The 27,968-nt window shown below is 40.0% G+C and overlaps 1 protein-coding gene across 18 annotated transcripts in view; it reads right to left on the bottom strand.

Moving 5' to 3' along the window:
* TENM1 (teneurin transmembrane protein 1) overlaps positions 1-27,968 on the bottom strand; it is a 1,403,901-nt gene that overhangs the window by 318,948 nt on the left and 1,056,985 nt on the right. For all 18 annotated transcript variants that reach the window (XM_073361279.1, XM_073361281.1, XM_073361273.1 and 15 more), the window contains one exon: positions 13,166-13,426. In XM_073361279.1, the coding sequence (XP_073217380.1) occupies positions 13,166-13,426 (261 nt within the window). The remainder of the gene's footprint in view (positions 1-13,165; positions 13,427-27,968) is intronic.

Below are 27,968 nucleotides of genomic sequence, written 5' to 3'. Positions count from 1 at the left end.
CCTCTTTCTGTAGTGTTGGTAGGGAGACCTCTGTGGATTAGTATGCTGTTCAGAGGTATTTTGGAAATATTCCTTGAGTCGGAGACGTCGAAAATAGGATTCTAGGTCACCACAGAACTGTATCATGTTCGTGGGGGTGGAGGGGCAGAAGGAGAGGCCCCGAGATAGAACAGCTGCTTCTGCTGGGCTGAGAGTATAGTTGGATAGGTTAACAATATTGCTGGGTGGGTTGAGGGAACCATTGCTGTGGCCCCTTGTAGCATGTAGTAGTTTAGAAAGTTTAGTGTCCTTTTTCTTTTGTAGAGAAGCAAAGTGTGCATTGTAAATGGCTTGTCTAGTTTTAGTAAAATCCAGCCACGAGGAAGTTTGTGTGGAAGGTTGGTTTTTTATGAGAGTATCCATTTTTGAGAGCTCATTCTTAATCTTTCCCTGTTTGCTGTAGAGGATGTTGATCAGGTGATTCCGCAGTTTCTTTGAGAGCGTGTGGCACAAGCTGTCAGCATAGTCTGTGTGGTATGTAGATTGTAATGGATTTTTTACCTTCAGTCCTTTTGGTACGATGTCCATCTGTTTGCATTTGGAAAGGAAGATGATGTCTGTCTGTATCTGTACAAGTTTTTTCATGCAGTTGATAGATTTCCACTCCATACGGCTAAATGCAGTGCCTTGCATAATGACAGGTTTCAGAGTAACAGCCGTGTTAGTCTGTATTCACAAAAAGAAAAGCCAGTAGGAGAATCTCCCTGGACATTCAATAACAGATTGAAAAGTAGCCACCCTGCAACAAAAAAAACTTCAAAAACAGACTTCAAAGAGAAACTGCAGAGCTACAATTCATTTGCAGACTTAACACCATTAATTAATGGGGACTGGGAGTGGCTGGCTCACTACAAAAGCAATTTCCCTTCTCTTGGTATTGACACCTCCTCGTCAATTATTGGGAGTGGACCACATCCACCCTGACTGAATTGGCCTAATCATCACTGGTTCTCCACTTGTAAAGTAACTTCCTTCTCTTGATGTGCCAGTATATTTATGCTTGTATCTGTAATATTCACTCCATGCATCTGAAGAAGTGGTTTTTTACCCATGAAAGCTTATGCCCAAATAAATCAGTTAGTCTTTAAAGTGCCACCACACTCCTCGTTGTTTTTGTGGATACAGACTAAGACGGCTACCCCTCTGATACTTGTTATATTGTGCACATAGTGAATTAAACAGGTAAAAAGAAGGCAAAAAGGACCAGGAAAGAGCAATAATTTCTCATCATATTAGGACTATGTATTAAATTACCCTAGGAGCTCTCATACGGTCAAGAGAAAATGATGTTTAGATTAAATCTCGCTAAATCTTAAAAGGATAATTTGTTAGTATTTTCCAGTTTACTACCATTGCAGTATTGATTTGCTAGATCCCTTCTTTCTATTTTACTTACACTAATTCAATTTGAAGCAACTGAAAAGCAACTTGTTGAAAACAATCCCTAGATATTTCTTTTATTTAAAGTCTCAGGTCAAGGGTACAAAGAACCAGTAAAACAAGATAAATTACTCATTCCGGTGGCCTAAGGTAATATCTTTAGTTAATCAAAGTTAACAACTTTTCTGGCAAGCCTTGATTTGGACAAAAAGTGCTTTACTTACAGTTTTCAGAAGACCATCTTGTAACATGATGAAAAACAGCTTCCAACCATCAGATCAATTTAGCAAGACTGTGATTCTAACCCTAGGAAGATGCTTAGAACTCAGAAATAAAATAGAAAGATTTTTGAAAATCTTTACAGTGATTTAAGTTTGTTAACATTACAAAGTGACAGTTTGATGTAGGAAAATGTTAAGCAATGGAAGAAAAATTGTTATACTATCTCAGGTAGATGATAAATTTACTTCTTGAATTTACATGATAAAATATGCTATATTTTTATAAGTTCCCTCTTTTTCCTGCAACCCCTTCACATGCTTTCGTATTAACTCCATACGCTTCTAGAGATATTTACAGTGCATCCTTTCTAAACCAAGGATAGGAAAGATGCCCACCATACCTTAGATTTTAATATCAAGGACATGCATAACTGTCTATGCAGGGCTGGGGCCTAAGTATCCCTTCAAAGTGCTTTTGAACTATTTTTTCATGTTATTTAATTAAATCAATTGTTTCACAATTATTATCTAAAGTCCTGAAAATATTACTAAGACAGACAAAAAAGGATATTGTATTGAAGTACAAAGTCAAAAAGGAATGAAGTGACAGGGCCAAAATACACCAGGTACTTTGGAGTTGTGGAGAATTATAGAAGTGAAAAATAATAGTGAAGAATTTTGAGTTCTGGATGAACCAGAAAATAATGGATACCATCCATTAACACACCATTTTGTACACCTAATTTGTTCACTTAGGGTCAAATCTTCTCCATTTATTTGAACAGGAGTAGGATAGAGCCCTTAAACACAAACACAATGTGTATAGTGCCAAAATTGTTAGTTGACAGAAAACAGTATGTATTGCATGAAAGTTTCACATCTGTGGGGTTTGTTTCAACAACTGCTAATGCTGGCAAGCCACTCTGAAATGTAAAACCACTTGCCTACTAGATATCAATGCTCCAGAATATCACAGTATTCTGCAAACAGCGTGTGACGGGTTCAGTCACAGAGACCTTCTTGGGATGGTCACCTAATGTGCTGGAATTACCTCTGAGCCTGTTTTCCCGGCCAGCATGGGACTCCAGAACCCTGCCTTATTGAGCCAGACATGCTAGCCTGCTGCAACACAGACCCAGGTCTTGTCCATGCCCCCAAAGCTGCAGACTTTAATCAAAAACTGCTTAGCAGGTCACCTATCTCCAACACACCAGATACCCAGTTCCCAATGGGATCCAAACCCCAAATAAATCTGTTTTCCTCTGTATAAAGCTTGTACAGGGTAAACTCATAAATTGTCCACCCTCTATAACACTGACAGAGAGATGTGCACAGCTTTTTGCTCCCCCAGATATTAATCACTTACTCTGGGTTAATTAATAAACAAAAGTGATTTTATTAAGTGTAAAAAGTAGGATTCAAGTGGTTTCAAGTAATGACAGACAGAACAACATAAGTCACCAAGCAAAATAAAGCAAAAACACGCAAGTCTAAGCTGAATACATTGAGAAACTGATTACAAATAATATTTCACCCTCAGAGATATGCCAATAAGCTTCTTTCACAGACTAGACTCCTTCTTAGTATGGGCCCAATCCTTTCCCTGGTATAGTCCTTGTTAGTTCCAGCAGACATCTTAGGTGTTAACTAGCAGTTTTCACATAACTGGAAGCCCCCTTTGTTCTGTTCCACCCCCTTTTATAGCTTTGGCACAAGGCGGGAATCTTTTGTATCTCTGAGTCTCCACCCCTCCTTCTAAAAAGAAAAGCACTAGGTTTAAGGTGGATTCCAGTATCAGGTGACATGGTCATATGTCCTGTGAGACCCCAGCCTCCTTTCTTCCAGGGCTGGCCTGCACGCACCCAAGAAGGTTTGCAAGTAAACAGACCATTTACAACCAATTGTCCAAGTCAATGGGAGCCATCAAGCTTCCGAACCACCATTAATGGCCCAGACTTTGAATAATTACTATAGGACCTCAGGGTTATACTTCATATTCCTAGTTTCAGATACAAGAATGATACATGCATACAAATTGGATGAACACACTCAGTAGATTAAAAGCTTTGTAATGATACCTTACAAGAGACCTTTTGCCTAAAGCATATTTCAGTTCCATCATATTCACCCTTATATGCATATTTCCATAAAACATTATGGAGTGCAACATCACACAGAGAAACTGCTTTTCAAATGCAGAGTTTTCAGATTAACTGAAAATAACATGCCCTCCATATTAAGGAAATCTTGATTGTTAACTATATGAAGTCACCTAAACAATAAAGTTCCACACCAATATCTACAAGATGGATAATTTCAATTTCTACCAGTTTTTTTTAATTTGATTAATTATTTATATTCCAAAGGAAGTCTATAAAGAAACTGCAAATATTAAAGTAGAATCAATGATTTATGGCAAGGGGAAATATAAATAAGCTATCACAAAAGTTTCTCCATAAAATAGATTCTAGTCTCGTTTATAATTTTAAAATGTAAAGTTTAACTGAGAGAAAAGAGAAAACTATTTTGTGTCTACTATAATTATTCATAAATATAGTTTTACCAATAAAGCATGCTGGTATAGAGGTGACCATTGGTTTGAGTGAAACTGCACCTGCGTATCTAATGGCTGGATTTGTCCCACTGTTATCCTTATAATATGACACCAAAGATTTATGAAAAACATATGAAAAAAATATTTAGACCCATCACTATGGAGGGTTTTCCAGTGAAGGTACCTGTAAATTATGCTCCCAAGAGTGGGTATAAACACAGCAACATCATTTGTATTGACTTTGTGGAAACATATTTTCCTGTTCATTCTCTTCCATCCACAAAACACAGAAGGCTAAGCAGAAAGAGGAATAATAGCCCATGTAGCTATCTTTTCTTTCCTCACCAACCCTTACCCATGTGCATTATCCCCACCCCCACGGAGCACAGAGGAGGGAAGCATATTTGTCAGTGTGATTTTTTTTTTTAGCTCTATTGTCCAGTTTAGCCCGCTCTGGTATAACAATTAAACCTGGCTGTTCTCTTCAAGTTCTCTCTCTCCTTCCACCCCTCAACTTTGCAATGAAGGAAAACAAAATTGTAAGGCTAAAAATATCACAATCTTGTGTAAATATACTGCTGCATTTGCCATGCTGTAGGCAAAGGTCACGGACTATAGAACACCACAAATATTTTCCCCAGTTCCAAACATTGTTTCAATGAGATGTAGTGTAGAGCATTAAATATTGCCAGCATTTTGCCCTCAGTGTAGTGTCTGCTGCTGTAGAAATAAACATTGTGAACAGTAAAGTTTAAAAACACTATTTACTGATTTTAAAATATTACAATTCAACTATAAGAATAAAAACAATACATAGGGCCAGCTTACATTGATACATTGATTCAGCTCCCAGTGAAGTCAAAGTAACAAATGCGTGCATTTAAAGGACAGAATTTGGCCCATAATATTGAAAAATAACTGGCCATGAATAATAACTATGTTTCATAAATGTTTGAAATGTCAGCAACAGATTCAATGCTCTCAAGACATTACAACTGAATCAATGTTACATCAACAGATGTGTCTCATGCATAGCCAAAGCAATTCAAATGCCATGCTTCCGTTGAAATAGTAACATTTCCACAGGAGCCCTTACAAAGTCCACTGCAGTGTCTTAGAGTCTCCTACAGAGTCGTTACAATGTCAAGTTATACTCTAATATTCCTGGCAATGTCATTACCATGTCATTGCAGGGCCTTGTGTACATTCTTTGGAGCTGTATCAATTGTAGATAAAGTATGCAATATAAGTTGTACTATTGTTAAAAACAAAATGATGCAAATGTAAAAAAAATAAATCAATCCAAAAAGCAATCCAACAGCAACTGAAAATCCATGTATATAAACAACATTAATGGCCTCATGTTCCAAATTATCTAAGGCAGTGGTTCTCAAAGCCAGTCCACCACTTGTTCAGGGAAAGCCCCTGGTGGGCTGAACCAGTTTGTTTACCTGCTGCGTCCGCAGGTTCGGCCGATCACGGCTCCAGGACAATGGGGGCTGCGGGAAGTGGCGCAGGCCAAGGGATGTGCTGGCCGCCCTTCCTGCAGCCCCCATTGGCCTAGAGCTGCGAACCGCGGCCAGTGGGAGCTGCGATCGGCTGAACCTGCGGACGCAGCAGGTAAACAAACCGGTCCCGCCCACTGGGGATTTCCCTGAACAAGCGGCGGACCGGCTTTAAGAACCACTGATCTAAGGGAAGATCAGGTTTTAAGGGCCTAGATAAACTCCACAAGATTCAGGAGATTCAGCCATAAGGCTTTGCAGACTATGCACAACTCAAGTGGTTTGACTATCTCTTATGAGTGTCTGGAGTTCGTGTCTGATAGTGCACATCCATGATTTTATACACAATCTATGCTACAATATCATGACACAATAATGCAGATTAGAAATGGACAGAGTAACATTAAATTTTAAATTACCTGGTTGGTGTGGGATTAAGTTGGATCTTTACCCCTTACATTGTCAAGGCAGTTTGCCGAGATTTAGCTGCATTATTCGACCTGAAAATTGGTGGGCCAAGTTCTTATCTCAGTTGGACTAGTGAAATCCAGAGGAATAACACTGAAGTTAAGGGGCTGACCCAGTGTTTAATTTGTAATGAAAGAGGTGCTTGGGCTCAAGCAGTTTTTTTAACTTTCAGAACTGACACAGCAAGCCCAGAGATGCCAGGGACATGAACGGCCAAGTCTAGGTGCCAGGATTCAGCCCTGACATAAATTAAGCACTGGCTGACTCCATATTTAGCAACAGGAAGTTTAAACAAAAATCTTGCCTAATGATTCATATGGATAAACTGTTCAGGAAATGTACTGTTATTATGATATAGTTGTTGGTAATCATTTCCTGTGCGAAGATGGGGTATTTGAACGCAGGGGAGAATGGAGAGATGAGTCTGATGATTTTGTTTGTTTCCAAAAGAACAGTAAATAATATCAGAATTAATTCCAATACTCTCATCATCTTGCATTAAAATGTGAAACTTTCTACTTCTTCCTGAGAGTGGTATTCTAATCTTACTAAATTCAAAGTAAATCTACTGACACCCAGAGTAAATGAAATTGGAAACTGACTGCTGCTGCACTTTTCAACAGTAGATCTTAAAGTGCTTTATAAATTAGATGAACATCATTATCCCTATTTTACAGATGGGCATATCAAGCAGGCCAGTGGCTGAGCAGGAAATAGAACCCAGGTCCCTCGAGACCCAGTCCAGTGCTCTATGCACTAGGTCACTGCTCCCATTTAAATGTGTTAAATGAATAAATTTATATAGATTATAAAATTATTAATTCAACATTTTTTCACACAATTAAACCCAAATTTTATCTGTAACCTAAATACAATAAGGCTTTATAGTAGGGAGACAACAGTGTTTAGGTTACAACACTGAAAGCAAATTCTGATCTCACCTAAAGTGGTGTACATTAACTTTAATGGAGTTATGTCTGATTTACACTGATTTACACTGGTGCATGTTAAATCAGATTGATAGAGCAGGGCTAGGAGATGGAGACCCTAATATTGCCACAGATTCAGTGTGTGACCTTGTACAAATCACTTATCCTATCTGTGCTTCATTTACCCCATGTGTCAAAGTAGGATAATAATGCTTTGCTAGGTATTGTTAATATTATTAAAACACTTATGACCGCACATCGTGCCTGATCCTAAGCCCATTAAAGTGAAAGGCAGTGTTTCCATTTTCTTCAGTGGGTTTTTTGTTTGTTCTGTTTTTTGTTGGTGTTTTCAGGTAAAGATAATTATGTTATGAAAGAAATCCACTAACCAAATCTCAAGAGCTGTAAGTCAGAAATAGCAATGCAAAACGAAGACCAGATCCTGTACTTCCTTGGATGAGTACAGCAATTGAAAAATCAAGTACACAACAGACGTATATACATTTTAACAGCATTCTCAATAGCAAAAATAAACATTATTATCACTCTCTAACTATGAGATATTGTAATTTTGTTACAAACATACAGGTACATAGGATTTTTTTTTACATAAATTACTAAGAATAGTATGCTGATAGATTTAACTATTGAAGCCAATTAAAATTATATTATGATACGATGTAATAGAAAATATGATTTTAATGGGTTGAGGGTAATTGCTGACCTTTTCAATGCAATAAAATTTACTCTATTTTTATAAATACAATTAAGGATGTCATTGTGTAACTTTTCTGCTGCAGGTCTACCGTCACACATTATACAGTAAGAGTGTACATTTATAACAGGCTATTTATAGCATTGCTGAGTTAAGCAACAATTCCCAAGAAATTGGTCATTCATTACTAGTAGTTAATATATATTTTGCTTAGCCTCAGGCACAGCTGAAGGCAGTTTGTGCACTAACAGGCTATTATTAATTGTCATTAACACTAAGAACAACTAATTTAAATCAGAATATTTGTACTCAAACAATTTGTTCAATGCTTCCTAAACAAGAGTGTGTTTAAGTAATGATTATGACCGAGTTGGGGTGTCTGATAGGAAAATAAGTTATCTAGTAAACTATCAAATGGAATTACTCAGTACATAATAAAGAATGATGATTAGGTTCATAAAGAAATTCAAGAGAAAGCATACATCTTCCACCAGCTACTTTGAGTAAGAAATTAGTAACTATAAATAGTACAAACCAGGGATATTAAAATTGTTACATTCAAGACTTAATATTCCCTAAAGATGTTAAATATGGATCTAGTATTCTTAAAGTATCCAATTAAATGTGCAGGCTATGTTGTTCAGTTGGATTTAAGTACACCATGTAAACATAGTAAGCATTTTTATATAACCAGATATCTTAACTCTTTCCCCATATTAGATTATTTTCAGAATAGAAAGCAAAAGATGCGGTGTTAACTCAGAATCATGTCACCCAGGTAGCCAAGTTAAATATTGTCTGTCAAAATACTGTAATCTAGAGACAAAAAAATTAAGACTCTCTTGTGATCATATCTTTGCCCAGCTATGCTTGAAGAAGGTCCGGAGAAACTGGATGTGATTTGATTAGGCCCCAGCTTTATTCTTGTTTGGGAGCACCCGGCAGACAAAAGTGAAGAGTGCAAGTAATTCCATGATCATTTTCATATTTATCCAGAGGCTTTCATCAGCTCTCCCCCTTACCCATCCTGGACTCCAGCTAACCCGCTGATGAGACCTGACTCCCCACTGAAATGAAGGGAGGGGGAAGGCTATAAAGGGAGGGGTCCCCTTGCGCCAGTCAAAGCGGTTCCGAACTCCCCATGTTTCCGCTCCTTTAACAAATGCCTCCTTTGAATCTTTCACCAATCCATTTTATCTGATCACTGTATCCCATCCCTACAGAGTACCTACACTGGACTCTAACTCCCGTTCCATGTTTGCTCCAATTAAGCACCCCCTAAATCTGCCTGGGGAAGGCAACCCCCCCATTTTGCCTTGGCCAATCTGGTGGTGAGGGAGAAATTCCATCCCAGCCCCCCAAAAAAGGAGCAAGTAGCGCAACTCCCACAGAGGATCCTGACAACCTGGTATTTCACCACTTCTATGGGTGGGACTCGCTCCACCTGTCCCAGGTAAAAGATGGCTTTTCCCTCCCAGCAGGGACCTATATAGTGCCCCCTCTCTTCCGGTCAGCTGAAAGAAGGGGACGGATGGGTCAACATCCACATGCTAGCCTGCTTTGCACTGCCATATAAGTCACCCCATGTCTTTCTAACCCCTTAAAGAGGTACACACCTTCCTCTCACAATCTTAAAAGTGGCCCCCTGCACCTCACTCAATGTGCAGTGTGATCATTATTTTTACATATGTAGGGCCAATTTTACTCTCAGTTACACCCAGAAGTCTCCAGGGTAACTCATCTGATGAAGTGAGCTGTAGCTCACGAAAGCTTATGCTCAAATAAGTTTGTTAGTCTCTAAGGTGCCACAAGTACTCCTTTTCTTTTTTCAGGTGTAACTAGGATACATTTTGACCCATATTCTTCATGTGGTTGGATGACTTCTTGTACAGAATGAAAGGTATTTATCCACAAGAACAAATTAACTATACAATACTCGCATGTGGGTGCGGGATAAGAAAAATGTATTTAACCATCCCAAATAGATAAGAACTGTCCAAGCTGTTTAGATCACTTTTTTACTATACACATATAATTTAATATATGGTCTTCTGAAGTCCTTATTCTTAATTTATTCAGCCCTCAGCCAGGGAAAAACTCACACTGGCATTAATGAGAGTTTTGCTTGAATGAAAACTGAGAAAGCACTTCAAGATCTGGCCCACTGAAAATACCATTCAGTAGTGTGTAGCATGCAAGAGTGGATTTGCTTGAGTTCAACGTAAAAGAAGCATTCTACCACAGTCCACATCTTTGGATCCTTCTAATGCTGCCATTTAAATGTGGTTATCTATCTGTTGTTACGATACTACACTTTTGGAGACTAAAGGAAAGGAAAATGAGACTTTTTCATACTACAAGTAATGAATATAAGTTTTAAGAAACTAAATTATGGAACTAATAGAAAAGCCATTTTCCCTTAATTTTATTCTAGTTGCAAGAAGCCATTTTCATAGACCATTTGGACAAACCCTCTGAACCCAGGATTTCTGTAGGTCTCTTCTTCTCCAGGTCTCACTTTACAGGTCAGGTAAGACAGGCTTTGGGGAAGAAGAAACAATATTTCACAACATAATTTTCCCCCTTTCAACCTAATAATGCAGTCACCCAATTTCATACCACAAACGTTCACTGAGGTGGCCTAGTAAGAAATTTGCTGATGGTGAAGAAGTCTATTTTCACAGTAATTGAGAAAATACTGGTCTCTGGGCACATCACATGACATTCAAGGATAAACTTAGCACATCTGGTTCATGAAGAGAGTCCTAAGTGTAAAGGGCTGGGCAATTCACTTAGGTTCGTTCTTTATTACTACAATTATTTAAGACTTGAAAAGAACAGTGTTCAGAGAGTGCTTTTTTTTTTTTTTTTACACTGTATGCAAGTCAACCTTGTGCACACGCACATACACATCTCTTGCTTCAAGTCCTCTGACCATGAATTTATTTATAAACTTAACCTGTGAATGAAAACTATTAACTCACCAGTAGTGGCCTAAATCCCTGTAGTCTCAGAGTTTATCCATATGCTTTTTACAAACCTATAAGTATTGCCGTGTCCCATCCATAAGCAGAGAAGTACAATGAAGCCTATGATATCAACCCCAACCCTGTCGATTCCCCAGAGTGAGAACTGGGAGTTCAGACAGATAATGCCTCTTACCAGTATTCTTAGTTCCAGTGCCCTTCCCAACAGCAGTGCAACACCTCAATTTTCCCTCAACCTCCTATTCCCAATCAGAGGAGAGGATTTGGGACCCATGGCTGAGAATGTAACCTAAAACAGGCACCTTGATTAAAAAGTAGTGACAAAAGACTTATGGAGGACTAGGAGTTATGGGCTTAATGCAGCAATCACTGAGTGAAATGCTATGGCCTGGACTATGCAGGAGGTAAGACTAAATATTCCTAATAGCCCCTTCTAGCTTTAAAAATCTATGAATCTACAAAAAGTTACTCCATCCTCAAAACCCTATAACTAGGCCTCCTTCCCCCAATATCATGCAGTCCCTGACTCTTTCAATGCATAGGAAGTAAATTAATACCAGCGTCCCCCTCCATCCACAACTACCCAATCTGCTGTCAGAGGAAATTTGTTACTGACCCCAAATATGACATTTAGTGTAACACTATGACCAGCTGACTATCACAATGACCCAGCCATAAAAAAGTGTTGCAAGCAAAATTTGACATCTTTGCCAAACAGCCAACCACATCTCAAGGTGTCAACTCCAAAAACCTTAAAATAGTGGGCTGGAAAGATCCCCTTATCTCCATAATACAAGTAAGTGTGCTCCCTTTGCAATCAGCATTCCCTTTAAACATTCCACTACTGAGCAGGCAGACAATCCCTGGGCAGGCCATATTCAAGCCTGCTAATCCTTATTTAAGAACCAGAATGCCTAAAAAGTATTGTGAGTGGAAGGAAGGAGGTCCATATCCAACAGGCAGAATTCAGGTGACAGATGAAAGAAGGCAACACTTGCTCTCCATACAAGTAAGTGGCAGCACTCACATGACTTAGATGCTAGCAAAATAACAAAGAACATTGGCACAGAAGACTTAATCCTCAGATGGATAAAGCACATGAGGGAAGTCATGCTCCTGTAACTTTGAAGATATATGGGACATTTTCACTGGTGTACAAGGGGAATTGTATAATGATCACCCACAGGACTAATTATAATTACACTATCAACTTTACATATGATCTGAACTCGAGTACCGTCAAAAGATATACTACATCTACAAAATCGACATTAATCACAGGACCACTCTATCTCTACTAAAACAGCACTACTCTGAATACTACAATGGTATCAGTTATTTTCATTGCCCCCTTCTGATATTTTCCTAGCCAGTAAAATAGGTGTGTGGGTGTATCTCTTTAATATGAATTCGTTCACAATTTCTATACTGTAGCATACATGTATAAATACATAACTAGAACATGGGATAGGCCTACTCATACTTAGTGGAAATATGTGATAATATTTATTTACCTATTTTCTGAAATACTCAGTGGGGAAATTATTAGAAAATATTTCTATTTGTTGCTTGCTACAATGAGGTGAATAATGCTTTGATTTTCTTACTAACTTTTTAAAAAAAATTCTACCTTCTGGGAACATTCAAATACTACATAAGCATAAAGCCTGGAAGAGAACACAAACTTTTTCAACAATAGTGATAAAGCCTTACATACCACAAGGATCACAGACACGAGTGATGAAAGAGACCTACCCAATCCTTTTGGCAGAAAAAGCAGGGCTATGCCCACAGTATGTTTTTTTAGCATTTTGCCCAGTATGACAGGAGTCTGAAGTAAAGGGTTTATCCCACCTCCACAGGAGATTATTGTACAGTGTACAAAAAAGAGTTTGATCTTGAAAACACTTAATATTGGGCATAGCACTTTTAACTGAGGTTAGTACCATTGGAGTCAACTGGAACTAGTCAGTCTGAAGTACTATGACCAGAAGCCAGTGTTTGCAGAATGAGCTCCTACTTGAAGTACATCCACTACAACTGCATTTACAGGATTAAGGGCCTGATCCAAAGACCACTAAAGTTAATGTCAATGGGTTTCAGATCAGTCCCTATGTTCCTACTCTATGCAAAGGTGAAGCTAACATTGCTTCCACTGTTAAAAGGAAATATACAAATTAACCCAAAACATCTTCTCACTTTCATATTTTCAGTATATACTATGAACATAACATAAACATAATTTAAGCCTTTTGATTTGTCTATAGAATGAGTATCTATAGAAAGAGAAGAAAAATAAACAAGAAAAGAAAAGGTTCAAATAAGTTGCTCTTTATATTTTAGTATACTATACGATTGCTTTATTACCATTCTCTCCATCAGACTTCCTTTCATGGTCAGTGTCAGTGAGTGACAAAGGTGAGTTTGCCCGGCTTGACAAACAGGAACTGTGTTCTGATTTCATCCCCGTCATCCACATCCTCAGAGTATGATCTGGTGAAGCACCACCTTCAGTCTCAGTATCCACATCTGAACCCATCTCCAATGGGTAACCACGTTGAGATACACCATGCAAGTCCGTCTGGTAGCCAGAGCACACGATGTGTGGATTTTCACAGAATTCCATCTCTGAAACAAACAAATGTTCAGAGAAAAATTTTGAGATTAGAAGCAATATTCTCTTTAACATACTCCATTTTGGGAAATCTATTTTAGCATTATAAATACAACAGATACAGAAAAGTCTTTTGATTCAATGACTCTGGGCTCGATCTTGCCTTTTGAGGTTCCTGAATGTAATGAATTTTTTAAATGTATGCTGTAAATTGTGTATTAATGTATTTTAATTTTATTCCTTCTATTCTGGTAGGAATGTATATTATTAAAGTATCAACACACACAAATTTAAGAATTAATAAAATTTTGTAGCATTAGTTTACCACAGAGCTAAATGAACACCAAATAATGTATGCAACTGACAATGTCAAGCCAATATACTGATTTCACCAACATGATTTTTTCCCCCTAAATTTTTCTAAAATTAATTCAGTCCCACAAAATAGAATCCTACTCAATATCTTTTGTCATGGAAAATGTTTGGTGAATTCAGTGTCCGTAAAAGATGAGGAATTCACAAAACTTTGTTTGAAATTCTCTGGTAAATCCACAGGAGACAAAGAATGTTTACTTACCAGTTACTACGGTTCTTTGGGCGTACCGTCCCTGCATATTCACACTTACAGAATGTGGTTCTCCAGTGCCACTGAACTTCAGAAACTTTCTAGAAAACCACTGACTGTTAGGACAGCACAAGTGCCTCTTTATGGGACTGAATAATCAGAGCCACAATTTTAATGGGCTGTACAATCCTCAACCATTTCAGTCACTCCACACACAGCATAGCTGTATAACAGTAGAACTTTGGAGAAGAGTGGAAGGTGGGCAGGACTGAATATGCAGAGGAGACACTCTCAAAGAACCACAGGCAAGTAACCTATCTTTCTTCTTTGAGATAGCCTCTGCATATCCTCACCTGGGAAAAACAGACTCTCAGAAACATAGGTTGAGGAGTTTTCATTAAAGGATTGCAGAACTGACCTCCGAAATTGAATATCAGACCCCTACTCCCAGTTGAGAAAGTTGTGCTGTGTACAGCGGTATAGAGAGTTCCTGGTAGCTGCCCTGTAAATTTCTATGATGGAAACATTAGAGCAGCGGTTCTCAAACTGTGGGTTGGGACCAGTGTTCCCTCTAATTTTTCCCACCCATGTGTGGAATGAATTTTGTTATGTGCACCAATGTGTGCAAGTTAATGGTAGATGATTATTTGACACATCACCTCCATATTGGTGCACATAACAAAATTCATGTGGTGGGGATGAGGGGTTCAGAGTGTGGGAGGGGGCTCAAGGCTGGGGCATAGGGTTGCGGTGCAGGAGTGTGAGGGCTCCGGCTGGGGGTGTGGGCTCTGGGGTGGGGCCAGAGATGAGGGGCTGGGGCAAGGGTAGGGCCATGGTGTGTGGGGGAGGGCTCTGGCTGGGGGTGCAGGCACTGAGGTGGGGCTGGGGATGAGGGGTTTGGGGTGGAGAAGGTGCTCCGGAGCTATGGCAGGAAGAGAGGACTCCCCCCAGCTCTCTCTCCCAGCAGCAGCACCTGGGCTGGGGTGGATAGGCGCCTCTCCCCCGGCTGCGGAAGCTCCGGGACTGGAGTTGGGTTCGAGAAGAGGTGCCCTGGCCATTCCTGGGTCCGGGCACGGCTGCCTGGGTTTGGGCCAAGCTGCCCTGGCCGGGTCTGGGCTGCGACACGCTGTGTTGGCTGGGGCCAGGCTGCCACAGCTGGAGCCAGGTTGGGTGCCCTGGGTTCGGGCCAACCTGGCCATGTTTGGCTCCGGGCCAGGCCGCCCCTACCATGGCTGGGTCCGGGCCGCGCCGGGCCATGCCACTCTGGGCTGCCATGGCCGGCTCCGGGGCCGGGCCGAGCTGCCTGGGTCTGGATCTGCGCCGCGGCATAGTTGGGGGCAAGGGGCCACCCCGGGCATTGCAGGTTGAGGGCCGAGCTAGGTTAGAGCTGGGGGAGGGGCGCTCTCCCCGGCCATGGCAGGTCCCCAGGCAGGTTCCCTGAGCACCTGTGTGGTACTAAATAGGCGGCTGCATGGACACTCAGCTTATGGGGAACTTAGGTCAGAACCCCTAAGTGGGTCGCAACCCCATTTTAATGGGGTCACCAGGGTCAGCATTAGACCTGCTGGTACCCAGGGCTGAAGCTGAAGCCTGAGCTCCACCTCCATCTGAGGCAATGGGGCTCAGGCTGCAGCCCTCTCTCCCCCCAACAAGAAGGGGGGGTCACGGTGCAATAAAGTCTGACAACTCCTGCATTAGATGCAGGCCATTCATGTGGAGGGAGGCTTAATGCTCACCCTAGCTTAAAGCCTCAGTGTCCAGCCTAATCCATTTGACAGGCACTGAGTGGAAAGGGCACTCCCTCAAAGGCTACAAAAACCTTGGTGACTTCCCTGAAGGTCTTGGCCAAAATTTACAAACCTAGGCACCTAAAGTTAGGCTCCTGTATTGCTAAACTGCCTGATTTCAAAAGGTGCCAAGCTTCTGTACCTCCCACTGTGCTTGTCTTTTTGAGCCCAAGACATAAAAAACATGTAATTCTAAACACCAGTCTGGGAATGGTCTTCCCTGATGCACATTAGACTGCATGCACCCTTATAACCTCCACTACAAAAGCTCAAGTACTGTGAGCAGATGCTGTGTGGTCCCAAGACGCCCTATTTTTCTATGAGGTTCCCAAATCTCATCAGGAATACTCAGAGTTCCACCTTGGTGAAAAATCGTTGGGTACATTTACAATATATTTTATATCGCTCTGATTGAGAATGGCTTCTGATATGGAGCACTGTTCAATTTTAGTCTTTAATTTTAATTATGTGTACCATACATCCGAGAGAGAAACTCTGAGCTCTTTGTAGTCAAATTAGACAATATGGGCTAAATCTTGTTCCCTTTGAGGTTCAGGAGAGTTTTGCTTCAGCAGGGCCAGAATGAACTTTAGCAGGGCCAGATTTTGAACATCTGAGTCTAGTGTTGGGTTAAGAAAGCCATATGTAATGCACTATGGTCCCAACCACCTTCTCTGTGCACAAGATGAACATTTCAGATGTTTTTTTCTTGACAAATAATCATCTACCATTAACTTACTGCAAATTATCATTGCATTTACTTTCATCTACTTACAACACAGTAAGTTAATAAAAATACTTTATTGCCCAGTGTCGTACAAATATGGAGGACCAAGAGCTATATACCAGTATTTATGGTTCTCCCTGACTGAGTTCAAAATAGGGCTAATAATTAGCCAACTAAAGTGCTACACAGCTATAACGAGATATCAGTGACATGAAAACTAAATGAGATAAGGAAACCAGGCTACTTGTTTAAATGTGGATTGCAGATGCTAGGCTTTCACCCAATTCTTTGCGGACACAATCATCTATTACCAAAAAATGAGTGTAACAGCCAATTTAAAATTCTGATTAAATGGCATAAGAAGTTGAAGTTGACATTTGGCTTTGTCAGAGCTTTGGCTCTGAGTTAAACATCAAAAAAATGTTAAAGGGCAAAAAGTCACTGATGATTAGCTCACAGTCAGCAGTGGAAACAATCTTTGTCAAATCTGTGGAGAAACCCATGGATAGTTTCTACTGAATCAACGTATTACAACAGTTAGTCAGAGTTTCAGCAGGTAGCATCAGAAAAGTGGAAGAAATGAATATCCTCTATTTATATAAAATCCATAATTATCAAAGGAAAGGAAGAGATTTGTTTATTAAAGATGCAAGACTCAGAGCTTGTCTGCATTTACCAGGGGATCGATGCACGGGGATTGATGCATCAGCAGTCTATTTAGCGGGTCTAGTGAAGACCCACTAGATCAACCACAGATCACTCTCCCATCGACTCCTGTACTCCACTTGAACGAGAAGTGCAAGGGGAGTCGACAGGAGAGTGTCTCTCGCTGACATAGAATAGTGTAGACCCTGCAATAAGTAGATCTAAGTATGCTGACTTCAGCCATGTTATTCACATAGCTGAAGTTTCGTAATTTAGATCGCTCTCCCCCCGTAGTGTAGAAAAGGCCTCAGAGGTGGTCAGATTAGCCTCAGACATTTGGTCGGTTGTAGTCTCTCTCAAGACTGGATGTTATAACTGCCATGAGACGATACTTTTGAAAAAGAAATAATTTTACTACATGAAGTACAATTTTTATTTAAAGATGTAAAATATTTTTCTTTACTTACTCCTCGATGTAATAATGTCTTTCCAGGAGAATTAACTACAGGGCTAGCTTCCAATCTCAATTATTCCATAAATACAGAATAAGTCCACTGATTTTGGGATTTCATCAGTGTAACTGAGATCAGAATCTTGCCAATATTTTAATGAGATTATAGGATACCGCGGCAATCTCTATGCACACAGAATCCCCACTGAAGTCAACGTCAGTTTTGCCTGTATCAGGACTGCAGGCATGTGATGAGGCTCTTTGGTTGTTTTTCATGTTTGTTTGTTTGTTTTAAATTTGGTAATCTTGCAGCATTTTTCATTCTCTATTTTTGGCAGAGGGTGGATAGACAAGGTACCTTTGTTCCTATCTTGAATCCTGCATTTCTGCAAGGTGCTCTACCAAGCTACTCTCCCCTCTATCAACTATCAGGTAGCTCAGACAAGGAGCTGAAACATTTTTCATACCCTGCTTCTCTTTCAAAGCAGCCCTTACTTTCTCTCATCAGTCAAAAAGCATCCTTAGTAAGTGCTAACACTTTAGTAACTCTGTGGGCTGTGCTAGCTGGGTCCATGCCCCCAGTGGAGCTTGGGCTACAGGCGGCTTATTCTGCTGTGTCCGACTCCAGGCAGCTTGTTTGCCACTGGCAGCCTGCAGCCCAGGTTCCGTCAGTTTGTACTGGCAGAAACCAAGTGATGAATTCAGCCCAGGAAATCTCACTAATGCTAATTAGATTACACACATTTACAAAGGGCAGAATTTACCCCTCAGTCTATATATTAATTCAGAAAGTAGCAGCTAATGAATTAACTATTTTAGATATTTTTTGTTGAGATGGAGCAAAACAAATTTACTTTTGTGTACAACAATTGATATTCAATTGAATTGTAACACTTTCCTTGGATACACAGAATATTTCCTTAAATATACAAGCTTTTGTAGGGTTTTAACTCCCATAGGATGCATTTTCTGCAAAGCACTTATAGTGCTGAAAGTGGTTGTTTTTTTTTAGCTTTGCACATCTAATCTTGTTACCTAAAATACTCCAATATTCCCTAAGGGAGATAAAGTTCAAGTGGATTTATGACAGGTCTCTTCTTACCAAAAAGCTATAGTCTCAGGAGAAATTAGAGGACATTCATACAAAATCCAAGTTTTACACAAATTATGTGTTGGGGGAAAAGGTACAAGAATATATAAAATAAATATGAAAAATCATCACAGGACTGCTGTGGTATAGCTAGCTCCAGCTTTGATGCTAAGAAACAATGTGACCTTTGAACCCTGGTATACATAAACATAAATATGGAAATATAAATGGGAATTTAGAAATATTTTATGTTATTGGGAAATGAAGAAAATTCATCATAATTCAAATTTACTAATGGATAAGATGGCAAATTCCAATTTCTCCTTTAAAAAAATTATTGTTTTGTGCAGGAAAAATGTACAAATGGGCAGAATAGAATATTTTACTCTCTACTGGGTAATGATGCTTTGGCAATTCTTTGTGAGATGTTCACTTTGGTATTGTAATCTGGTAACTGAACTGGCAGCCAATAGAACCTGCCTCCTGCCCTCTTCCCCCCACCCCCTCCACTGCCCTTGTCTCTGCCCCACATCCATTCAGCTCTTAAAGCATTATAGCTCCTTGTCCATTGGAGGAAGTAAAGCATTATAGCTCCTTGTCCGTTGAAGGAAGCGCTCCCAGCCCACATAGTATTTCTGAAGTCTTGACTACACTGGAATTTTAGCCACCAATGGAACTACAATTCAGAGTTTGGATTTGCAAAAACTGGTGTAAATTGTGTCCACACTAGGTATTTGCCCCAGTGCAGCTATTTTGGTGGCTAAAATTCCAGTGAAGATAATGCCTGACGGATGGTCAAAAGGTGTATCTAATTTCAGGGCTTTTTCAGTTGTGGATTCATTGTCCCCTAAATGTTTAGGAATAACTTTCTATGAGTTTCAATTTGTGAAGTTTTCTGTTCACTTTTTCATTGTGAGGAGTGGCATACCCCTGTGGAAAAAATTGGAGAATCCATTCCTTTAGCTTATGCTCAAATAAATTGGTTAGTCTCTAAGGTGCCACAAGTACTCCTTTTCTTTTTACTCACAAATCATCCCAGATCTGTGCACATCTTAGGGGATCCATAGGAGCCAGGGGATCATCTGCACAGATCCCATTTACATAAATTCTGCCATGCAGCCTCACAGGCTACGGCTAGCTTCTGGACAGCTTGGCATCCCCAGAAGTCCTGGCTTCCTAGGGCTCTCATGAGGCTGTTACCCCCTAATTTCTCTTAAAAGGAAGTTCCAAAGTGTTGCTTTCCCTTACAGATATGGAAGAGAAGAGAATTGGTAGAAACCTGGATGACTCCCAAGTCCTAGCTCCCAAGTCCTTCCTATTTTTGTTCACTAACAAAGTTTATATTTTACTTAGGGCTGTCAAGTCATTAAAAAAATTAATCATGGTTAATCGTGCTGTTAAGCAATAATAGAATACTATTTATTTACATTTTTGGATGTTTTCTACATTTTCAAATATATTGATTTCAATTACAACACAGAATACAAAATGTACAGTGCTCACTTTATGTTTATTTTTGATTATAAATATTTACACTGTAAAAACCAAAAGAAACAGTATTTTTCAGTTTACGTAATACAAGTACTGTAGTACAATTTCTTTGTCATGAAAGTTGAACTTGCAAATGATGTACAAAAATAACTGCAATCAAAAATAAAACAATGTAAAACTTCCTACTTCCTACAAGTCCTCTTCCTACTTCTTGTTTAGCCAGTCCCTCAGACAAACAAGTTTGTTTACATTTGCAGGAGATAATGCTGCCCACTTCTTGTTTACAATGTCACCTGAAAGTGAGAACTGGTGTTCACATGGCATTGTTGTAGCTGGTGTCGCAAGATATTTACGTGCAAGGTGTGCTGAATATTCATATGTCCCTTCATGCATCAACCACCATTCCAGGGGATATGCGTCCATGCTGATGATGGGTTCTGCTCGATAACAATCCAAAGCAGTGCAGACCAATGTTCATTTTCATCATCTGAGTCAGATGCCATCAGCGGAAGGTTGATTTTTTTTTTGGTGGTGGTTCGGGTTCTGTAGTTTCCACATTGGATTGTTGCTCTTTTAAGATTTCTGAAAGCATGCTTCACACCTTGTCCCTCTCAGATTTTGGAAGACACTTCAGATTCTTAAACCTGGGTTAAGTGCTGTAGCTATCTTTAGAAATCTCACATTGGTACCTTCTTTACGTTTTGTCAAATCTGCTGTGAAAGTGTTCTTGAAATGAACAACATGTGCTAGGTGATCTGAGAATGCTAGAACATGAAATAAATGGCAGAATGTTTGTAAAACAGAGCAGGAGTCATACAATTCTCCCCCAATGAATTCATTCACAAATTTCATTAACACATGATTTTTTTTTAATGAGCGTCATCAGCATACCCTCTGAAATGGTGGTTGAAGCATGGAGGGGCATATGAATGTTTGGCATTATTTGGCACCTTGCAATACCTGTAAATACCTTGCAACGCCTGTGATACCTTGCAATACCTGTGATAAATACCTTGCAACAAAAGTGCCATGTGAATGCCTGTTATCACTTTCAGATGACATAAATAAGAAGCGGACAGCATTATCTCCGTAAATGTAAAACAAACTTGTTTGTTTTAGCAACTGGCTGAACAAGAAGTAGGACTGAGTGGACTTGTAGGTTCTAAAGTTTTACATTGTTTTGTTTTTGAGTGTAGTTATGTAAAAAAAATCTACATTTGTAAGTTACACTTTCATGATAAAGAGATCACACTACAGTACTTGTATGAGGTGAAATGAAAAATACTATTTCTTTTGTTTATCACTTTTACAGTGCAATATTTGGAATCAAATATAATAATATAAAGTGAGCACTATACACTTTGTATTCTGTGTTGTAACTGAAATCAATATATTTGAAAATGTAGAAAAACATCCGAAGTATTTAATAAATTTCAATTGGTATTGTATTGTTAATCGTGAGAGTTAACTGTGATTAATCAACAACCTTAATCTTACTACAAGTATCCTAGACCAGCATATCCAATCACGGTTTTAGATGGGCAGTCTTTTTTAGCCATAGCTTACAAAGATCACTAACAATGGAGATTTGTAACTACAAATGCCCATGTTGTTGTTTCTCAGCCATGTTTATGCTTAGAGAGAGTCAAAAGCAAAACAAAGTATAATTGATCATAGTTTATTGCCATGATCAGCTATTTTAGAATCATACTTAAAATATCTTGTTGTTACATGAGCAAACTCAGAAATATAGGATTGGTGGATTCTACCTGCAGATGATGGAAGAACTAACTGGTGGGGTCTTCTGGGATGCAGATTGAAATATCTGGTTTCTGTCTTCACTGAGCTGCAAGCAGGAGGAGACCCACTGCAAGGCATTGGCAGCCTTTCCCTACACAGAAGGATGTGAGTTTTACCCAAGTAAAGATGGCAGAATTAGGGTTTTATCTCACAAAGAACAAACTAGTGAGGACAATTATCCAAAATGAAGAACAAAGGATACCATCAAAAAGAAGTGGAAAGAAAAGAATAAGGCTAGTGAATAAACTGACCCATTGGTCAGTTTCCTTCCAAATACCCTTGTTCACTTAAAGCTGTCCATTTTGTTTTTAATAATACCTAGTTAAAGAGAATCTGCTAGTCTAGAACCCCACAATATTAATAAAACGCTAAAGAATCTGCTGTCCTTTGTGAGTCCACAGGTTGCTGTGCCACATGTTTTATGAACACTTCTGGCAAACAATTAGTAAACTAACTTATTTTGGATTCAAAGGCATATGCTAGAAGTGTTGAGTTTTGAACTGAATATATTCACAAAGTTAGTTTATCACAGGTATTTTTCAGATTAAAAATAACAGTTCTTGAACTAATAATGTACCAATTCCTCTATCTGTGTAACGTAAAATTTAGTGTGTTTTTAAATAGAAAACTGAAGGAAATGCTCAGTCAGCTCACAAAGGGGAAACAAATGCAAATGACAGAGGGAGTTAAGTCCCCAGTATTCACCTTATGTTAATCCTCCTCTGAACTCTCCTCCCCTAAACTGGAGATCAGTTGAGAACAGATGAGATGCCTTTATCACCAATCCTAAACGGAATATCTGGGGCTTGGTGGCAAGCCAATCTCAGGTTAAGGCAAGAGCCTAATGAGGGAAGTGAATTCCAGGGCTAACAAAACCTCAGAATTTTTACCTCTGTGGCATAGTATCATGTCCATCTATTTACCAAGCTTTTGTCTGGAAGGGTAGATAGCAGGAATACAGGAATGAACATGGAATTTTCAAGGCTGGGAGGCTGTTCAGGCTGATATTTATCAATGAAATAGGTACGGTATATTGTTTCCCATTTTGTACTTGTGCCAGGAGATTGTATGGTGAAAGCATTTTAGAAATTTCAAAATGAAAATAGACAAAACCCTACAAAGTCAGCCATTTGTACCATAATACTTAAACGCAGAGAGAGAGAGAGAGGGAGCAAGCACACACACTTTCCTATCACTCTGACAGGAATTTAAATCAGAGGGAGGGAGTGAATTTTCCATCGATTTTTGGATGAGATCAAGACCATCCTAAGTTCTATCCTAAATGAGAAATTTTGAGGGCTGTTGAACACTGCAAATCCAGAGTGCTCAATGGCCCTTAAAATTTCTCATTTCTTACCAGGGTCGTACGGTTTACTGGTTGTACATTGGGCTAGAGTATTAAACATATAGGGATAACCAAAGACCTCCATAAGATCATTTATCTAATACAGTCTGCAAAATAACCCAGCACATCTTTGTTTTTACATCTCAAGTTCTGTACTTGTTTGGTTGTCATACTCATGCTGGTGGGTGGGGTTAATGAGAATATTGAAAGACATTAAACTCTGGAGAGTATATATACAAGAAGCCATTGAGGGAGAGAGAAGGCCACAAAGCATATCAAATAGAGTATTATTTTGCCTTTATACATCCCCTTTCCATTGCTACTTATTCAAATATCACCCATCCCTTAACATGCATAAATTTATGTGTTATTTTAATAGATTTGCTGGGTTTATTATATGTTTTTGCATTAAATCCATGCTACATGGATTTCCATCAGTCCTTTAGACCATTTTTAATGTAAATAAATGTTTTCTTTGGGGGTATTTCAACTTTTCTTTTGTTCCCTTTACTTTCCTTACTCATTTAACTTATTTTCTTAATTCTCTTTCCAGAGCTAGCCACCAAAAGATGTCAAGGGAGAATAAGAAGGCAACCTAAGGGAGCACAGGCCACCTTCCTGTCACAGAAGGTTAGCAGAATAAACAGAATTCTGATATACCCATGCTTTAGTGTCTCCTTTCTTCTATATTAGCCCAATACATTTTATATATTGTTTTAAAGTACTGTACTAATTCTCAGAGAATTTAATCCCAGCAGTGTTATGTCGCTTCATTTTACTGAAAACATGAATCTTATTTTTATAATTATTTTACACTTTTAGCAGATCAGGAATAGCAACTATTTTAGCAGGAGGAAAACAAGGAAAGAAATAAGTATATAAGACCCCTATCTCAGAGCTGTTGCCTTAGGAAGGCAAAGGGTTTGGAATTATTTAATAGGATTCACAGAGAAAGAGAGAGAGAGAGAGAGGGAGAGAGGAAAAGGGGACCTTGTATCCGGAAAAGCTCTTGACAGATGAGCCAAATTACTTCATGGTTACCAGAGAGAGGTTCTGGCTGTTTCAGGGCCCTAAACTATGCTAAATCTATATTATCTGTACTAGAGTGTTTTCTTCTCTGCATGCTCCTGAAGAAGAGAAAGAACCAGTGTCTGGCCTCATAAAAGAAGATAAGCCTTATTTCACCAGGAAGCCACACCCTTGTAAAACACTTCTGAATTACTCTGGCTCTCAGAGGCAACTTCTTCACCTCCTGAGTGATTGAGCTACCCTCCATAATACATGAGCTCATAAGGTTCATGAGATGACCCCCTATTATTTATATTGTAGCAGTACCTAGTAGTCCATAGTAATGGACCTGGGCCCCATTGTATTCGGCACTGCAGAAACTCGTAAAAACAGACAATCCCTGCTCCAAAGAGCAAACAATCTAATAAACCTTCTAAACTTGTATGTGAAGGGAGCTGGAGTCAGTCAGAGCACTGACAAGCATCCTAAAGCATGCAGATTAGGCAAATCAGAGGGGTGGGAGAGAGTCTTCATTCCCTGAGCACTGCTACCTGGGCTTGGGGAGTAAACGGTAAGTGGGAAAGGGGTTCTTCACTCCGCAGACCCTCTCTATGAGGATTGTGGAGTAGCAGGACAGGTGGTGAGGTTCTATCCTGAGTTCTGTTGACCATGGTTCTCCTATCAACCACATTTCCACCCCTCTTCATCCCCAGTCCTTCAGGTATTAAGCAGAAGAGAAGTCACATTCTTTTTTTAAAATATTGCTAAGGTTTTGCTGGGTTAACATGCCTAAAACCTTGTATAGGCATCTTTTAATTATTATTTAAATCTAAGTAAATAAATGAATAAATGCACCTCCTCTATTCTACAGAAAAACTCTGAGCCTGAGCACCAACTAAGATTTTCAGGAGGGTGATGAGCTTTTTGTAGTCCTTAGCAGTTCTGCAGTATCAGGTGCAAGGTGGTGAATGAAAACTAAGGTTAACAAGAGACTTGGTAATCATCAGACTGAATGGTCATTTCCCCCTTTAAGCCTGACATCTCCCAGCACAGAGGTGGGCAAACTATGGCCTGCGGGCCACATCCTGGCCCAGGAGGCTAGCCCCCAGCCCCTCCCCTGCAGCCATGCAGCCGCAATGCTCTGGGTGGTGGGGCTGCAGAGCCCGGCCTGACCCGGTGCTCTGTGCTGCGCAGTGCAGCTGCCTTTCGTGGTGCAGCTGCGCTGCCAGCCACCGGTGCTCCAGGCAGTGCGGTAAGGAGGCAGGGAGCAGAGGGGGGTGGATCGAGGGCAGGGGAGATCAGGAGGCGGTCAGGGGCATGGACAGGGGTCAAGGCAGTCAGAGGGCAGGGAACAGGGGGGTTGAATGGAGCTAGGGGTCCTGGGGGAGCAGTCAGGAAGGAGAGGAGGGGTTGGATGGGGTGCCAGGAGGCGGTCAGGGGACGGGGGTGGTGGTGGTGGATGGAACAGAGGTCCGGGGGGGCAGTCAGGAAGGAGGGGGGGTTGAATGGGGTGGGGGGGCAGTTAGGGTCAGGGGGCAGTTAGGGGCAAGGGGTCCGGTGGTGGTCAGGGAGAAGGGATGGTTGGATGGGGCAGGAGTCCCAGGGGGCATTCAGGAAGGAGGGGGGTTGGATGGGGAAGCGGGGGGAAGTTAGGGGACCGAGAGCAGGGGGGGTGGATGGGACAGGGGTCCCCGGGGGGCCGTCAGGGAACAGGGAGGGTTGGATGGGGCAGGAGTCCTGGGGGAGCTGTCAGGGGGCAAGAAGTGGGGGGGTCGGATATGGGGCAGGAGCCAGGCTATGCCTGGGTGTTTGGGGAGGCACAGCCTAACCGGCCCTCCATACAATTTCAGAAACCTGATGCGGCCCTCAAGCCAAAAAGTTTGCCTGCCGCTGTCCTAGCATCTACTGGAGAAAGCCTCCCCACTTGTGAGCCTCTTTGCATTTGCAGGAATGGGGTTTTTACTCCATCAGTCCTTTGGACCATTTATTTGGACCAAATAAATTCCACACACAAAAACTTTGTTCAGGTGAAGTTAAAGTTGCAGGCACTTTTCAGTTGTTTGAAAGCAGATGGTCTTTCATTAACTTGAGTATTACTAAAGCATTATTAGTCCTTCCTGCGTACAATTTTATAGGAATCTTTGGTTTTTAAAAGCCATTTTCCAATAAAAAGATTTGCATCCATAAATGTGTGGCTAAATCACACTTTAAGAAAGCAATAGATTATGGAGCCATTAAATTAAATATAAAATTATAGGAATCTTTGGTTTTTAAAAGCCATTTTCCAATAAAAAGATTTGCATCCATAAATGTGTGGCTAAATCACACTTTAAGAAAGCAATAGATTATGGAGCCATTAAATTAAATATATCACAGTCATAGCCTGTAGACTACATTACGTTTGTATTTTTAAAAAATGTCAAGGCCAAACATTCATGAAGATTTGTACAGCTGATCCATAAATCAAGTTTTCCATGGCAGATAGCTCCATTTCTCTATTATTTGACTTTTCTCCCTGAAAGATGTTCAAATGAACAAATATAATTCCTTAAGACTAATTATAGAAAATAAGTAATATAGTACTTTTAACTTCATTCTGGGAAACCATATGGCTGCAACTCTAAGAGGCCAGAGTTAAGTTGTGGTGGTTGTTTGTGTGAGAGTCAATGTCTTGTTTGAGAGATTAAACCTTAATTTTCAATTTGCTGGGTTTCTAACAGGATTTATTTAGATTTTAAATTCTAACAATCTGTAAAGATACACTCAAACTACCGATATATACCTGCAATCTTAATTTCACCTTTATGAAGCTTTTGTGTGAATAATGTTTAACACTGAAGTAGAATTAAAGCAGAACAACTTTCGTGATTGAGAGAATAAAAAATTAGGCCTGAACCTACAGAAATTTCTGATAGACCTTAGGGTGTAAAAAAGAAAGCCAGTTTCTCCCACCAGTTTTGATTTTAATTTATCAGCTGCTAAATTAAAATGTACATTATGAGTCTACATGCTGAAAAAAATATACCTCTAGGTTCTAAAACTTTCTTTTGCATTTTTCCCTTTACTTTCAAGTAAAGTCCAATGGAATAAATTACGTTCTAAGGACAGATTCTGTTCTAAGTTAAACCAGTGTAAATATGGTGCAAACAAAATTAGACATTGGCTTCCATGTTATATGGACATCTTTGGTGTTCAATTTTTCATCATTGAGTAACAGATGATGCCACATTTACAGGTCAGGAGCCCAAATTATGATTTAATTTACACTGGTGTAAATGCAGCCTAACTCCTCTGAAACCAGATGGCCAGACAATGGTGCTACATTGATTTATACACCCTGAGAATCTGGTCCAGTTCATACCTGGCAAATATCCCTGGTGGTGGAAAGTCTGTTGCAGATATGGTAATGCTAGAAATATGCCACACATTTCCTTCTCTGGGGGACTTGTTGCGGAGCCACACAGCACAAAGAACAGGTGCCATTGATAAAACAGGGGTCATGGAGTAACTCCATACGTTCCCTTATCAGAGTCCATCAGTAGGGATGGAGACCTAACCTCAATTTAAAGCTGCTTTAAAGGAAATCAGTGTTACTCCCACCTGTTTTCTCTCAGAGTGAACTGAATGGAGGGCAGGCAGCCAGGCCA

Source organism: Lepidochelys kempii, chromosome 9 (genome assembly GCF_965140265.1).
Source record: "Lepidochelys kempii isolate rLepKem1 chromosome 9, rLepKem1.hap2, whole genome shotgun sequence".
NCBI classification, from domain to species: Eukaryota; Metazoa; Chordata; order Testudines; family Cheloniidae; genus Lepidochelys; species Lepidochelys kempii.
The sequence above is the reverse complement of the archived record's forward strand: the minus strand, read 5'-3'. Positions and strand labels throughout refer to the sequence as shown.